The sequence below is a fragment of the Amblyomma mixtum genome, chromosome 8, assembly GCF_055824585.1.
Source record: "Amblyomma mixtum isolate Tamu chromosome 8, ASM5582458v1, whole genome shotgun sequence".
NCBI lineage: Eukaryota > Metazoa > Arthropoda > Arachnida > Ixodida > Ixodidae > Amblyomma > Amblyomma mixtum.
This window is the reverse complement of record NC_143019.1, coordinates 113,950,441-113,968,193: the sequence shown is the minus strand read 5'-3', so window position 1 is coordinate 113,968,193 and position 17,753 is coordinate 113,950,441. Positions and strand designations below refer to the sequence as shown.

The window sequence follows — 17,753 nt, the reverse complement described above, 5'->3', positions numbered from 1 at the left end:
TATAAGAGGGGAGCTACCGATATTTTGGTGGTGACAGTGTACGCTTACGACATGCGAAAAATATAGATTTATAAACAATTTTCCTTAGAAAAAAATGCGCTTGTTCAGAAAATCTGGGTATTTAGAAGCGACAACCTAATAAGAGAACGTGGTTTAGATTATCCGATACTTCTTTAGAAGAGGACTCTGATGCAAAATAGACAAGGTCCATTCTATTTTTAGGAAAATACTACGCAGCCACAATTTCCTCAACGCTTACGGGAGATGAGTGGCTTTGAACGAAAGCCATTAATAAATGGTCGACATAAATATTTTATTTAGCAAATATTTTCGCGAAGAGAATTTCGAAAATTCTTTTTTCTGACACTTTTCGAAAGGCATTAGAGCAGTACAAGTCTTGTTTACATGCTGCTGACTTACCATGAATCCTTACGTGCAAGCCCGAAGGGCTTATGGGGAAACTAATAGCGTTAGCCCTGCATCTAAAAGGCGCTTTTCACACGAGCGAAGATTCGAGCGAGGAGTATAACCTTTGCGAAGCGAAAAATCCTCAACCCGTACGCAATAAAATTGAGAAATAACATAACTATAACTCAGGACTCAGAAGTTCTACACTGGATCAAGCTTTACTGAAGCAAAATTCACAGCTATATTTGTTCCCCTACGCAAACACAGGCACTTTGCTGCAGCAGAAAAGAACGCCTTTTTAAAATTGAAGTTACATCAAGTGATGTCCTATGTACAGGGCTTAGCACTGTCTTGCGTAAAGGCTCGGGACCGCCGTGTAAAGCGGATTACTCATGAAATCACGGCTTGAAGGGGAGACACTGGCTATCTTTTCTGAAGATTTTTCGTTTAATCTGGTAAACCTCACCTAAGGAAAGTCAGTGCTTGTATTCTAGTGCCTCTAACGTCGCTGTTAATTTTAGCCTTTAAGTACGTGTTTTTCTCTTCTAAGTATGTCTTTCTTATGCTTATTCTATATTGACACGTGTCATTGTCAATATTAAGGAAATATGCTTCTGTAGGTTCACGAGAGATTTTGTTTCAGTGCAAAACATGTACAGGGATTGCTGCAAGTTGAATCAGGTTTATTCGCGTAAAGGCCTCGTCAACTTTTCAAACCTTTAGACATACTCCAACTTCAGCTCTCTATGCCTGTTATTTATTGGAAATAATCGCTCATATATCTTCTTGCTTCTTGATGCAATTATGACGCAAGCATGCTGGTGTTACAATGGCCTCTTCTGCCCTACATTGCTTGAGAAAGACCAGAAACCATAATATATAATGTGTTTAAAAAGAAGGGCGTGCAGCCGTTCACATGACGGGAAATTAAGCTCTTTGATTATTCGTTCGAATTAATCGCGCGGTAATTATATAGCACTTTTCAGCAATATCTATACATTTTGTGAAATTTATAAATATATAAAATGATTTGCCAAGGTACTTTCACATAGTGCTTTCATACTGTAAAACGGATAATTGTATCTGAAAGCGTGGACAGAAATGCCTTCCCGAATGAGGCCATACGCATTAACTAGAAGAATTGAAAAAATTAGCAATATTCGACCATGGTTCTATGGCCGTATTTTGTGATGTGCGCCAATTTCTTAAGCTGTCTGCATGTGGCTGTTGGAAATGTACGCTACACTAAATGCATATTCAGCACACATCACGATAACCTACAATGAGCGATGACGACGCTTGAGAGTTTGCATGAAGAGGTGAAACCCTGATGAAGAGGTGAAACGCCTGACTCATTTGAATTCGTGAACGTTGAATGCATCACAATCAAAAGCAGACTTTCTTCGTCTAATAAATGCGGGTCTTGCCAGAGGCGCTTCATCGGACAGGGATTCTGAACTATCTTTTTGTGCTACTAGAAGCAGATTGGACGGTTTGTCCCTTAAGTTGTAGTGTGGTGCAGAAAGCATTTTTTACAATGGCGTTTTAGGAAAATTCTAATTACATTTAGCGTATAGACCTTTTATGTTGATATTCTTCATGTATCAAACTTAGCTAAGTTAAACATATTCCTTTGATTTATTTTTCTTCATCTAGATACAATTTTTTTCGTCTATGTGCATCGCTTACTGCTTAAAGGGTGCGTTTACTTTGACATGACCTGTTTGAGCTTGGGAATAATGACGGAAAACAGTAGGACGCGACAGCCAGAGATGAAGCGGTGTCATGGTTGCGTGCACGGCGGGAATATCACTTGCATTATCGGTTGTATTACTCTCCACTATCCTTTACTTCCGAATGCAGTTAAACCTCGTTATGACGAAGCTGAAGGGGCCTGGCGATTACTTCGCTCTAGCCGTAACTTCGTTATAACCTATGCTGACCGAGCTTTCAAGACGAATTGTCATTCCTTCCTTATATTTAAGAGCGTACGTTGTTGGGCTAGTCGGTCAATCATGGTAAATACAAGGGGGGGTACTGCACACAAAAAGACATGGACAAGAAGATAACACAACTGCGCTTGTTGTGTTATCTTCTTGTCCATGTCTTTTTGTGCGCAGTACCCCCCCCCCCCCTTGTATTTACCTTTCTTATATTCATTGTGTCGTTGTGAACTGCTCATTACAACGTTAGTAACCAACACGACTGCGTGCGCCACCGTACGCGGAAAATTATACTGCCCTCTTTCTTCTCCACTGGGTGCTCCATGCTGAGCGTTTCGAGCTAGTAAAGCACTGGGCTTCATGACCAATGGTTTACTGGCTTTTAACACACTCAACAAAAATGTCAAAAACATTTTTGTATACGTCTAGGTCGATCGGATCACGAACTGAAGTATAGCTCTATACTCTTCACGCGCAAAGCGCTTCACGCTTGGCTTAAACAGCGACGGCAGCCTATGCAGACGGAGATACGAGTAGTAAGTGAAAGAAGGGAACCGGTTAATACTCACAGCAATTATCGCTTGCATGTCGGCTTTGCCGTATCCCAATTCGCGAAGAAGCTTGAGGGAAAAGCGCCTGTTTAATTCCCACTTCTTGCCTCCGTAGGCCGAGAATCCTGCAGACATACACGGGCAGAATTTTACAGTTATACTCCATTGTTTATAATCACGCGGGCACTTGTTTGCTAGGGCAGACATTGAAGAATCATGCAGACATACGCGGGTAGCATTGTACAGTCGTACTGTATTGTTTATAACCGCTCCGGCACTTGTTTTCTGGGGCATCGCATTGACACACAGACACACTGCTAGGAGATACTTTGGGCTTAAGGTTGACGCGCATTATTTCATTGTAATACGAATACTGTTGAAAAATAAAAACTATAGCTTTCCAGTACTCCCTCACAGATAAAACTCGTCGGAGAGGTGGGTGTCTGAAGAGACAGAACTGTGTCTCTATTAATGGCCGCTGAGGTGCACGAGAGGAGTGATTTATGTGTGCGGCATCTTGCTGGTGGGTCCGCATTCCGCTAGAGAAAGTCCCCTGAAATGCAGCAAATTTGGAGCACCATGCGTGCTCATGCTTTTCGTTCGTGTTGAAGTAGTTTTCTTGGAAGAAGTTTTTAGCCTTATATGAGAAGATCCTTTATGCTCCTTGAGACGTCCACTGTCATTGTGAAGTGGACAGTGACCAATGTCTCAGTCCACTCTGCGTTTTGAAAAGTGGTGTGGTCATGGGAGAACCATACGTGTTCAAGAGTAATACGAAGGCACCCAATGTGCAGCCTTTCATAATCGATATGCTGCTTCAGTACGCCAAATCCGACATCCATAGCACAGGATGGTGATATCATAATTGTAATGGCTGCGGGCCTATCGCGAGCGCTCCTTCCCGCGCCAGTGCCCGCTTCTTCTTCTAGTCCATCACAAGACCAGTCAGTTTTAACGTTCACATGCTGATCACTCCATAATGATGAGTGAGAACGCAGTTTTTCGAAAGAGTTTTTCTTAAGAAGACTGCCATACGTTTCCAACATCCATTCAGGAATGACACATTTTGCTCTTTTGCCTAACGCGAGTGCTCCCTTTTCACGTCAAAGCAGCCTGAAGAACGCATGACCTATACTTTCGCACGCCTAGCCTCAAGCAGGGGGAGGAAAGCGCTAGCCACTTCCGCCCCGCCTAACTGGAGAAACCTCCGCTGAAGCCGTAACTGCTTACACCTTCCGTTGTGCACTGTACTGAACGAGGAATTGCGCTGGTGTCTAGAAAAGAACAAGATCTTGACGCAACAAGGTTCTCAAAGGAGAAAATGGTCCTTCGCTCTCTTTCTATCCGTTAAGAATTTCTGACCGACGCGGCCGTTGCAACCGCCGCTCATCCTTTGCGTGTTTCGCGAACTCCGTCAGTCTCGTGATCTCAGGCGCTGTCGCCTGCTTTGCGACGCCGGCCACAGAAACTTTTGGCGTCGTGTTCCTTCATGTGTTCGCGATGTAGGTGCTGCAAAAACTACGGTGGTGTTTAATTTCGGGCTCATGACTTTCGAAACTGCGAAGAGTGCAGTGAGGCCCGCATTGGTAGGACAGGAACCGCTACCCGCGCTCGCTTTCTCGGGTGGCACTGCTCATTTTTGGGCCACGGATCATGAACAATGATTTAGCCACTGCTGTTGGCGGCGTAGTCATCGGGTTTGGTCCGGAGAAGAGTCGGAACGTCGGGGGAGCTGATTATGCAACTGTTAGCAAAAACTAATACGTTTGGAATATACGGTGGGCTATTTAAATTGTATTTTAAACATATTTTGTATTCATGAATGCACTAAAAATATGTAGGAAATACGTTCCTGAAATTTCATGCTTGGTATTCGAAATATATTTTTAAAATGTGCTAGAAATACCTCACTTAAAGCATACTTCGAGCACTTTTCAAATACGTGAAAAAATATGTATGCAGTTTTAGCATCTTGTCAGTGTATTAAAAGTGTATTTTCGGAAATATGAAATTAATTCATCCAAAGTATATTTCAATTCTAGAAAACGGGCAGCCCTTGTAAACGTATATGTATGTAGTTTTAGCATCTTGTCAAAGTATAAAAAGTGAACTTTCGTAAATATGAAATTAATTCATCCAAAATATACTTCAATTCTAACAAACGGGCAGTCTTTTTAAACGTCTTTGCAGACTTCTAGCTGCCGTTGAACAGTCCAGTGCTCGAAATCGCGTTTCGGGAAATGGCATTTGCTTGTCGTCAATGTATTTGAAGTGTACTTCCGTAAATACGCAATTAATTCGTCCAAAGAACACTGAAATTCTAGCAAATTGGCAGTCCGCATTAGCATGTTTGCAGCGCACTACAAGCTGTCGTTGAACAATCTAATGCTCAAAATCGAGTTTCGGGATCGCATTCTGGTGCTGGCCATCTATTTAAAGTGTACTTTCGTAAATACGCAATTAATCCGTCTGAAGTTTATTTAAATTCTAAGAAATGGGTTGTCCGCGTAAACATATTTGCATTACACTTCAAGCTACCGTGAAACAATCTAGGGCTCGAAATGACGTTTCAGCGAAGAGTGAAAACTTTCCCTTTCTTGTCATCTTTTCGTTTATGGTAACCACTAGCAGGAAGGTGATCACCACTTATACCCCTGCTACACGGGCGCTTCGAATGCCTTCCAACCGAATGTCATCTAAGGATGCTACACGTGTTCTGTCTAAGGGAGTGCTTGAAGATAATATTACGCCAATGAATATTAACCGCGTCAGCATGAAATTTCCCCGGGAGTGCGCCGATGAGGACGACTGCACTCATACTGTTGTTTACATCGCTTGTTTACATAACATAAAGCGCAATCTGCGCTTTCGTTCTATTGAACAATCTGTTTTCTTTTTTACTGGTTGTACTCGTGCTTACTGGTTGTACTGGCGCTTCTCGCTTCTTGTCCCGGCTTTCTCCGACGTGACCAGTACTTTTTTTTAAACTACTTTATCCAGAAGTATGTCTGGCGACTGTTATCCACAAGCTAGCGACGGTGACGACTGCTGCTGGCCGTAAAGCACGGCTCGCCAGTCTGGGTCACACCGGCGATTTCCGTTCATCGTACGCGTGCCCTGCGATGTAAGCAATAGTTGATTTCAGGTCACTGTTGCCAAAACTACACCTGGTGACTATTTGCATTCGCTAAAGCTTGTGATTCGCTCTTCACAACCGCCGAAATCACAGATCCAACCCTGCGAACTCGCTGGGCCTAGTCGCCGCGGAAGGGAACAGAGCCGTCGTCGACTGAAATTGATTTGGCAAGCGCTTATCGCTGGTGAGTGTTCAGGTGTGCACACGTGAAATATAGCCGTTCGTTTCGCTCATTTAGAAGCGCGAGCATATACACACCGCCGCCTCATCACCGTGCTCTCGCTCAGCCGCCGACAAGGCTGATCGTCCGCCGACCGGATTGGTCGGTGTCGTTGGCCTGAAAAACGTGTCCCTCTAGAATCATATTATAGTAAACTAGATATTTCACTATAATTGCATGCTGTTGTTCAGCGTGATATATACTGTCGTTGTCGGACTAGTGTGACCGCCGTCGTCGTCGTCGCTGTACACTGAAAACGAGCTGAGGCTTTCGAATGCGTTTCGAAAGTGTCGTGCAGCACCGCGGCAGTCCGTCGAGTCCGAATGTCATTCCTATTCTCGAATGTCATTCCACTCAATGTCATTCGAACATTTCCGTGTGAGAACGTGATAGCATTATACCAGCAAAAGCGCCTTGGGTACTTCTGGGTCCGAATAAGCCAGCGGAAAGGACCCCGTCTGGCAGGGCAGACCGGCTCTTTTACACGCCCATGTATCTGTTGGTTGACAGTTCGACTCCTGACCTGTGCCTGACGCAAGTTTCAACTAGCAATTCCGTTCTCAATTAACCCCAGATTCGAACGCGACCAGTAGGGTACTTCTGCGATAATTTGGCAGCCCACAGTATTTGCGCAAAAAAACGCCTCACCGTGCAATATAGTGCGTCGCTTTCGCTGGGTATATATACGGCAAGCCAAGTATAGCGCTTGTCGTCGGATTTGTTGTTTGCTGTGTAGCTGTCGTCTTGGTATGCTGTGTGTAGGTATCTGTCACTGCCATTCAATCACGTGACCTTATAATATCAGACTCCTGTTGATTAATGATAAATACCCGTGTACGATTTGTTCTCCAGTTGAAGAATTAACCCGTATCATTCCATGGAGCCGCCCAGTGACTTTTTTTAAGCCCGAGTAAACATATTTTTAATGTATTAAATGTATATTTTTAGTATATTTCTAATGTATATTTTTATTATATTTTTAATGCATTATAAATATGCTAAGCGGGCAAAAATGTACTTTTCACGTATTTTTAAGAACGTTTAAAATATTATTCCTAGTATACTTAGAAAGCATTCGCGTTGCAGTTTAAGCATAGGGACAAAAAAATGCGAAATAAATATGAAATTAATACAATACGTTTGAAATGCATTTTTAGCACATCCTCTTTTTCGCTAAGGGATGTTAACTAAATTTTATTGGTGTCGCATATATCAGCGTAGACAGTGGAGGCCACTACATGATACTGGTTTGCTTCCACGCGTTTACATAAATACTGAACATTTTCTTTCAAATATTTGCGATTTTAAGGTACATAATACATGCATTAAATTGAGTGCACTAACTATGCATAGAATGATCCTTCTGTATTGCGGTACATGCAGGAATGATGACACATGTGTTGCGTGAGTGATGCACAAAATGATGTACTCAAAATGTCAGGTGCGTCTTTTGAGATAACTTAACGCCTCCGGTGCGTCGACACACATTAGCTATATTGTACGCAGCACTATAACGTAGACCTATAGGGGATTAAGGAAAATGTATCTTTTACACTGAACGTAACGAGAAGGATATATGCGTCAATAATACCGTCGAAAATATGTTCTCTATTCTTCGTACATTGGTCCAATGCTGCGGTTACTATTGCTGACCAGCAGCGCAACCAGTTTCAATATGCCACAACGGCATAGAAATGAAAGGGTGTACGAAAACCCGAGTAAAGCGCGGCGCGCGGCTGCGCCGCCAGCGCGTAGAGCAGGCGGGCAATGATACATCCGCCCACCTCCCCGAGGAGGTCCGATTTTGTACCAATCAACGCTTGAAGTAGATGCCATGGGAACACCCTCAGCGTGTTTCAGTCATCCGTTGTTATGGAGATAACTCGTACACCAAACGCTATGAACGTAACTGAAGGAGGAATTGGCGCTACGTCTCTGATTCGGGGCCGCTGGCAGGTATAGGAAATTTCACACCCCTGCCTCAACAGCAACGCGGGACAAGCCCCGCGGCCAAGGCTGCGAATTGACCGTCCCAGGTATCGCGATGCTAATCGCGTACGAGAAAGGTGCAAACGTCCTAGGTGATTTTCGCAGAGTGGCTTGAGAGCCGCTTTGTCGATCATCACTGCACCTGACGCGACATGTTTGAGCTGTTTCTAATCGATTTTTGCACTTAATACCTCATATCGCGTTACCTTCGGTTCTCCCTAGGCTGCGCTCCGGGTTGCAAGCAAAGATAGCGTATAGAGCTGCGAAGCGGGTGCGAAACCATTTGTAAAATCTAAGTAACAACTTTACTTGCAAAACAGAAACGCGCGACTCATATAAAGCGTCAACTTACCAACGTCGACACTAGCACCCTGGACCCAGCCTGGTGAACGATCCAGCATGTCCTTGTGACTCAAGAACGTCCTTACAGAGTCCACATCGTTCAAGATGATTGTTTCGGAAAGACCAGCTTTGACTCTGCGCACACGAAACGAAACGGGGCTTGAATGACGTAGCCGTATGGCTATACCCACACCTGCCTTACGCATGACGTCTTTTGGCACTACAACTAAATGAATATATTTTCTAGTTCTCCATTAGCTATGCACGTCTTAGTGAGGTATGCAAGTAAATGAGCGTCAGTGTTGTGTTGTCCTGGAGAAAATGGTGTGCCCATTTTTGTCGTGCCGTTGTCTTCTACCCTTTTTCACAAATATAAAGCGGCCCGTCTCACGCAAAGTGTTCACCTGCCTGTCACAGACAGTTCTGTTTCCGACAGCATTAATTCTCTACTCTGTCTGCTATGTATTGCTTACTACTAAGCGCCCAAGGTAAAGTTTCGTGGATCTGTTGTGTATAGTCGCTTGGTTCCCACAAGAGTAACCTGCAAAAGATAGAGTTACTTCCTGAAATCGTACATTCATCGCTTCGTTTCGGAAAGGTAGCTCTATATTAATGCTTGTCTACAAAAGTTGCTCAGAGCCGAGCAATGTATCAAATGCTTTCCTGTCATGATGATATCACCACTTCTCTTTGAGTGCATGTTTGGTAGAAAAAGGGAATAACGAATAACAGACCGAAAGATAAAACACTGCACAAAATGACCGTCCAGGCAGCTTCGTGGTGTTTATACCTGACAACGGGCCCGTAAGTGGATGACCAAGCAAACGCCTTCTTGGCGTTCGGTCCCTTCAGGAGGGTTTCCAAGCACCCCAGAAAGGGCACACCGGCTGGTCCTGGAGGAAGCTGGGGTCCGTCTCGCAGGTGTTCCTTCTTGCGGCTCCAAAGATCACCCAGCCATCGAAGCAGTGCGCCCAAAAGCAGTGTTATTGTGCACGTAGCAACTGTAGCGTGCAACGTCCACATCATTGTTGCGGTCACCCACCTTCAGCTGGCCTAGAAGGCGAAGAAAAAATTCCTTGATTCGACAGCTTTGAATTCATAGCCTGCAGCCTATGCTCGACGTTTATTTCAGGGAATAGTGATTCAGTTGATGAATTACGGGCGGATGTGGGTTGACATCCCTCTCATTTTCATTCTTTTGCCAGAGCCGTAATATTTGTAAAAAATTGCCTAACATAAGCCTGCAAACGTTGTTCTGAATAATTAAAAATAAATTATTCTTCCATTTTAAGGATTACGATTTTTACCATTATCGAGCGTAATAAATTGAAATTATTCGCGTCCTCATTGGCAGCACATCATACCCATGCCGTTCGGGGTGCTGGCGCAAGCGGTTAACTATAGTGGATTCGAATAAGGCGAGCTGGCGAAAGGGCTGTTATAGAATTGTGCCTTCCTTCATGAGCATCTCTCACACCCGAGCGCTCGACTTCCCCGTATGACGCTACTTGCAGCCGCGTGTTTACCACAGTTACTACGCATGAGGAAGGAGGGCTATATAACGCGCTTGCCTACACCGTTATCGTGGTGCTTCCGGTGCACTGTGCGCGAACTGCGTCAGCCATGACGTCAAAAGAAGCAGCTTTTCGCTTGTATATCCAGGCTTAACCAGAGCTCAGCCACTGGCAATTTTTGGTGTGAGGTTCGTGCTACAGCGTCACAAAATGTTAGGGCAAAAAGCAGTGGACGAGGAGACGTGGTACAAAAATCACAAGCACTATTTGCAAATGTTTGCTTGGGGAAACGAAGCCTGTGTATTTTCCGAAAATACTAAAGTAACTTTGTGCCATAGATTGTTTTTAGGTGTGTAGAAATATGAACAATGTTTTGAATGTGTCATTGTCAAAATTTCAAAAACACAAAGAGAAGTGGGAGCCTTCATCGCTGAAATGGGTGTTTCTGCTGTCTTTTTTCCAATGTTACAATTGCGAGAGGTGGTTAAAATTTTTTAGTGCTATTTGGGATGTACGAGAATAGGCTCCGGTTTTCGTCACTAATTCCATAGAACTGCCTCACGCTGAGTTCTGCCGTTTTGACATCTTGCAGAACAAAAAATGATCAGACATTTACCATACTCGATATATCACACCCAATGTTATAAGTGTTGCCGCAAAACAGTTTTCGGCAAGCCTAAACTTCCACCGTGACACATGTTGGAAAAAGTTTTTGTTGCCTGATCTGACAAAGATATTTAGCACTAGAGCATCCCTAGGAAAAAAACAACAACAAACATATGTGTTGACAGCAGCTTTTTCATTTCCTGTCTTTCGTTTTCTCTCTATTCGCGAAACGAGTACGGAGCTCATCAGATAACCGCGTCAAGGCCTGTACGCACTGAAGGGACTCGTAGTGAGGAACGCTTTTTTTTTGTGGAATCTTTGTGCAATAGCTGAGAACGCGACTTCGGCAATAATCGACCGTATTTTTCTCCAGAAATCAGAACGTTTGCCTCACATTCTGCCTAAAGACAATCATAAGTGACAATGCTGGCGATTGGCTACTTTCTATAATCTTTCGAAAACTACCGCCTGAGACGGCTAGGAATTCCACTTGTAAATTTCAAGGCAAATTATTTAGGGCGAATGATGTACAAACTCTGCACAATTAGGAAAAAATTTCAATCATGGACACCTTGGAGTGCGAATTGTTAATGTTATACCGTATACATACGCGAATAGATATAATTTCTTTTTTATTGAGCGTACCGCGGTGAGCCCAGAATTCTTTCAAACGTTCACAGTGAACAAAACTGTGACTCAGAGACCGAAAAAATATTCTTTGACTTAGAAAACATTTCATAAAAGGGTACTCGCGGTAGCGATAGGAACTACTTGTATACATCCTTTATAAAGCGGGCAGATATGTATGAGCCGTTGTACATTATAAATGGGTAGTTTTCACGCCAGATACCTTCTATGAAGCGGCCAACCTTTTTGTAAATGTTCTTAACGACGCTGTATGGTTCTTCCGCCAGCTATCTCAAATGATCTTAACTATTGAGCAGTGCGATTGCTACGACTTGTTAGGCTCTGCCCAATAATATGCCAGGACATCCACCGGCTCGCGGCACGAATACCGCAGCCAGTACGTATTGATTGGGTCCCACACGATGTGCTGACCTCTCAAAGCCAGGCAGAATTAGTGACCCGCCCCAGGCTCATCATTACCTCGGCTGCTTCATTTGGACAACTTTACCCTTCTTTTATCAAGAAAGGGGCACCTTCGGCTCCGCACACTTGCTCTCATCCCTACGTGTGCGGCAACCCCCCCCCCCCCCTCGCGGTATTACCCGTGCAGCAGAGGTTGCAATTCGGAGGATCCGGGTCGGGGTTGCCCTCAAACCTGCCGTCACTCGTAAGTGACCTGAGCACCGAGATTTCTTTCCTCGGCCTGGGTGTCCGATATGAAAACGGGAGGACACTGAAACCGACATTGACCACTAACTGTGGGACTAACTGTGACCACTAACTGTGTGTTCTCAAGCCTACAAGGATCCGGCACCTGAAGGCAGCGGGGCGTTCACCGCGCAACCGTGCTTCATATATTGCCTTTACCCAGGGACCATACCATCGCTCACTACTGCATCTTTCATCACACTTTCGCCCACTGATTCCCTGTGGCAATAAATCTGGTTAAAAAAAACAGCAAAGACATTCAACGAAGTTTTATACCCTACTGATTTAGGTCGCGGAAATACTAGTCATAGGTGGTGGCTTAGGGATGCAAAGATGAACGCTTTCGGCAGGTTAGAGCTTTTTTGAAGTATCTTTGCAAGAGCCGCTTGTTTCATTAGAATTTCCCAGCGTGGTTAAAGTGCTGGATATAGCAGCCAGGCAATAAAGTACAATGGCCCAAAAACGTTATACATATCATCTTAGAGTGCAAGTGCAATGTTAATTTTAGTAGCGGCAGCCTGGATAAGCGCGATCGCAGGCAACGAAGTTACTGACCTGAAATCGCGTTGGCATCCCGTTTCAGAAGCTCGTAATCGTCAGGAGCGCTCGGTTAAAACCGGGCATCGTGGATTGTCTGCCATGCGGGTTCGTCAGGCTATTTTGCCGCATCAACTGCGCAGTAGTAAGCCAACTCTGTAAATAATCCGCGGCTAGTGTCGCCAACCAGCTGTAGGTGGGGCACGATATTTTGAGCGAAAGCCGGATAGAGATCTGACGCGAGAGTGTTTGTGGACCGGATGCGCCAAACGTATTAACGTTCATTCCGCCGCTTGGAAACCCTACACACAAGACAGGCTGCAACAAAAAAAAATCACAAAGGAAACGCGTGCGCTTACAACCTAAGTGAAAGGCTTTTCGGGGAAACAAGAGACGATTCCTGGAAAAAGAGCAATACGTGTGCAAGCGGAAGATTCCTTGTAATAAAAACAGCGCAAGGACACAGGACGAGAACGGAGAGTAGACACACACGGCGCTGAACTTGCAACTAAGTTTATTGGAAAAACACGCTGCTTTTCAAGGCAGGGCGTCAAGAAAGCGCGCGCATGCGCTTTGTCAAAAATACACTTATCGGGTAATAAAATGTCTCCTGAAGGCACGTGTGATTATCGGTGCTAACCACTGTTTAGCAACTTCATTTCCTTAGAGGACAATGCTACTGAAGGCTGGCTGACACATCTGTTTCCTTTCCTCAAGATATGAAATGCCTCTGCTACTTCCCTCGTGCTACGATCGTTATGTATGAACAAGATTTCGGTGTCAACGAAAAACGGGGTGCACTTACACTCGAGACAATGCTTGGACAAGTTTGTTGAACTCTTTCCCAAAGAATTTTGGTGCTCCAAAAGCCGTACATTAATGCAGCGACCTGTCTGGCCAATATAAGTACGGCCACAGGACAGAGGAATCTGGTAGACTACAGCAACCTTACACGAGACGAACCTGTTTGCATGATTAATTTTACATCCTGTTTTCTTTCCCACTCCATCCCTCTTCCTTTGAACAGCTGCCCCCACTTTGCCTACCTTATTAGGTGCCGAGAACACAACGTTGACACCATACTTGGCCCCCACTTTCTTGAATCTGTGCGAAAGGGAATGTACGTACGGCATTACAGCTATATTCTTTGTTCTATCGTCCACACTGGCGCGCTGCTCAGAGTCACGTTCGGCGGTTTTCAATTTTTTCAGGATCTTTTCCGCACACGACACAAGAACTGAGTCTGGGAAACCGGCCTGCTTACAGCGGTGTACCTGGGCGCAGAGGCTAGTCTTCATTTTGTGAGAACAGGATTTCTTTAACGCCATACTCATGCACCCTGTTACTATCCCGTTTTTTACTAGTTTCGAGTGGCAAGACCTATAGTTCAGCAGGGGCTTCTCACTCCGAGGGGAGTATTGCCAGCACACGTGGTCTTTTTCGAAGACCAGCAGTAAGTCCAAAAATTGTAATGTGTTATGCTGAGGAATTTCATGCGTAAATTTCAGTCCGGACCCTTTCTTTACAAAACAATCTAAAACACTTGACACGGTTTCTGCCTGAGGGGACTTCACAATCACAAGGTAATCATCAACATACATAAAAATGCGTATAAAACCACCTGCCAATTCATTCGCCACTTCCTTGTCGACATGACTAAGGAAGATGCTGCTGTAAACAGAAGGCAGAGGCTCTGCTGCTTAAACTTAATTTAGAAGGGCTAGCAAAGAAGGTGAAAGATGCTGAGCTAGGGGTTCTGGAAATCTTCTTCGCGGCCAAGACACATAAGCCGGAGATTCCGTTCAGGGCAATAGTTTCCGAGCATCGCTCTTGGCAGTTGGTGGTTTCCACGTACCTAAACAGACATCTTTCAACACTGCATGTGAATGACCCGTTCCTGGTTCCAAACTCAGAGGAAATTGTTAACTTTCTACTCAGTGACAACCCTGGAGACTGTTCTGGTTTTAGTATAGATGTGGAAGATCTGTTCTTTTCTCTACCGCATGTGCCTCTCCTGCAATATGTACAGCAATCCATTGAAGATCAAAATGACGAACATGCTTTTCAAGATAGATGCGGAATTTCTACGGCATCCTTTCTGGAACTCCTCACCTTCTATCTCAAGAATACGTATGTCTCTTGGGAAAACCAAACAGTCTTGCAAAAGTCTGGCGTGTGTATAGGATCTAAAGTAGCCCCGGTGCTCAGCAGCATCTTCCTTAGTCATGTCGACAAGGAAGTGGCGAATGAATTGGCAGGTGGTTTTATACGCATTTTTAGGTATGTTGATGATTACCTTGTGATTGTGAAGTACCCTCAGGCAGAAACCGTGTCAAGTGTTTTAGATTGTTTTGTAAAGAAAGGGTCCGGACTGAAATTTACGCATGAAATTCCTCAGCATAACACATTACAATTTTTGGACTTACTGCTGGTCTTCGAAAAAGACCACGTGTGCTGGCAATACTCCCCTCGGAGTGAGAAGCCCCTGCTGAACTATAGGTCTTGCCACTCGAAACTAGTAAAAAACGGGATAGTAACAGGGTGCATGAGTATGGCGTTAAAGAAATCCTGTTCTCACAAAATGAAGACTAGCCTCTGCGCCCAGGTACACCGCTGTAAGCAGGCCGGTTTCCCAGACTCAGTTCTTGTGTCGTGTGCGGAAAAGATCCTGAAAAAATTGAAAACCGCCGAACGTGACTCTGAGCAGCGCGCCAGTGTGGACGATAGAACAAAGAATATAGCTGTAATGCCGTACGTACATTCCCTTTCGCACAGATTCAAGAAAGTGGGGGCCAAGTATGGTGTCAACGTTGTGTTCTCGGCACCTAATAAGGTAGGCAAAGTGGGGGCAGCTGTTCAAAGGAAGAGGGATGGAGTGGGAAAGAAAACAGGATGTAAAATTAATTATGCAAACAGGTTCGTCTCGTGTAAGGTTGCTGTAGTCTACCAGATTCCTCTGTCCTGTGGCCGTACTTATATTGGCCAGACAGGTCGCTGCATTAATGTACGGCTTTTGGAGCACCAAAATTCTTTGGGAAAGAGTTCAACAAACTTGTCCAAGCATTGTCTCGAGTGTAAGTGCACCCCGTTTTTCGTTGACACCGAAATCTTGTTCATACATAACGATCGTAGCACGAGGGAAGTAGCAGAGGCATTTCATATCTTGAGGAAAGGAAACAGATGTGTCAGCCAGCCTTCAGTAGCATTGTCCTCTAAGGAAATGAAGTTGCTAAACAGTGGTTAGCACCGATAATCACACGTGCCTTTAGGAGACATTTTATTACCCGATAAGTGTATTTTTGACAAAGCGCATGCGCGCGCTTTCTTGACGCCCTGCCTTGAAAAGCAGCGTGTTTTTCCAATAAACTTAGTTGCAAGTTCAGCGCCGTGTGTGTCTACTCTCCGTTCTCGTCCTGTGTCCTTGCGCTGTTTTTATTACAAGATGCTTAACCAACTCGCCCAAACTGCCATTTTACTACAGAAGATTCCTTGTTCCGAACGTCCGCCAGGAAGGTTGCTAATCGTTAAAGGCTGTGATGTACTGGTTTCGCCTTACTTCCGACAAAGTGTTTACCGGAAAGCCAAGCCCTTAATCACAGCTGTCACCTACGCTCTCCACGCAGGGCTTGAATCATATAAGTTTTTACGTTGACAACTGCATGAACTGTTTTATCAAAGGTAAACGGCGTCAAGGTGGCCGCGGTAGTGTTTTAAAGCATAAAACTCCTGCGTAAATCCGGTACTTACAGGCGATGCTCGGTAGTAGGCAAGAGCCATTGGACATGATAGCAAGGGTCAGGGTGCTATACAGGATGAACTTCCAACGGTATGTAAAATGAGCCAGGAGGACCAAAATTGATGCACATGCATGGTCTGATATCCTTGCGCTTAGAAAGACATCGAATGCAGATAGGCGTAAAACAATGCATTGCACTTATGCAATTATTTCCTGTGTTGTATTATGCAAGGAGCCAACTTCCGTATTGAAAACAGCGCAAAGGGCGGGACACAAGGAAGGAGACGCCACAAACGAGGAGCGAGGAGACACCAACAAGCTCAATTCAGAACACCTAGCCAAGTAGGCCAGAAGGAAACACTTAAGATGCAGAGTAGTGGGTTACCCCTAAAGCCAGCCAAATTTTATTAAGGCACAAAGATGGAATTCTGTGTACGGAACCAACTAAGTTTGAAACGCTGTTAACAGTGGTGGATTGTACCCATGTACATTCGTCTGTTAAATAGCGTAAATATGCGTGACTGTGCAAGGAGCCAACTTGCCGAGTTTTGCCAGCTATCCGGTCAATGCATGTTGAATAGCGAAAAGATGCAGAAACACGCAGCGAACTAAGTAGCCCAGTTTGAAATACTTTTTACGCCTTTGTGGTGGCTACCTGTAAGTCCAATCGACGTCTCTTCAATAGCGCAGAGATGTGATAGTACGAAACAAAAACAGCACAGTTTAAAACGCTATTGACGCTGACGTAGTTGCTTACAGGTATGTCCGGTCGAGGTTGTTGAACAGACCTCAGATGCAAGGCCGAGCAAAGGTCAGTTCGAAACGCTATTGATGCAGACTTAATAGCTTACCCGTACACAAATTCGCAATGCAAAGTTAGGAACAATGCAGACAGGGAACACAGCTGATGAGGATGAGATAACACCAGACCTTTTGAAGGACGGTGGGGAGATCGTGATAAAGAAACTAGCCACCGTGCACTCGCATTACCCTCATATCATGTGCATATAGAAATCTTGAAAGATCGATAACATCATCTTAATCCATAAAAAGGGGATGTCAAGGACATGAAAAATTATAGACCAATAAGATTACTGTCCGTTGCCTACAAGGTATGTAGTAAGGTAATCGGTAAAACAATCAAGACAACCTTAGACTTGAATCAACCAAATGACAAGGCAGGCTTCCGTAAAGGGTACTGGAAAATCGACGATACTCATACTATTAATCAGGTGATATAAAAATGCGCAGAACATAACCAACCCCTATATATAGCCTTCATAGATTACGGGAAAGAATTTGACGCAGTCTAAATATGAGGAGCAGTGCAGGCATTACCAAATTAGAATGCAGAAGAGCCTGAACCTGCTAATGTTTCTGGATGAGAACAGTCCCCACGATCTACTTTACCTTATCACAGCCTCTGTTTTTGCCAC

At 44.5% G+C, this 17,753-nt stretch overlaps 1 protein-coding gene across 4 annotated transcripts in view; it reads right to left on the bottom strand.

The window, feature by feature from the left end:
- Nucleotides 1-17,753, bottom strand: part of LOC149334003 (cytochrome P450 2C23-like) — a 55,427-nt gene that overhangs the window by 14,254 nt on the left and 23,420 nt on the right. The window contains exons 1-4 of one of the 4 annotated variants that reach the window (XM_089554978.1): nt 12,600-12,858; nt 9,380-9,642; nt 8,600-8,724; nt 2,921-3,027 (exon numbers count right to left, since the gene is read on the bottom strand). In XM_089554978.1, coding sequence (XP_089411104.1) covers nt 2,921-3,027; nt 8,600-8,724; nt 9,380-9,615 — 468 coding nt within the window. In that variant the 5' untranslated portion in view covers nt 9,616-9,642; nt 12,600-12,858. Of the gene's footprint in view, nt 1-2,920; nt 3,028-8,599; nt 8,725-9,379; nt 9,643-11,938; nt 12,570-12,599; nt 12,859-17,753 lie in introns of those variants that run through there. The other 3 variants (XM_089554981.1, XM_089554980.1, XM_089554979.1) reach the window with 3 other exon arrangements.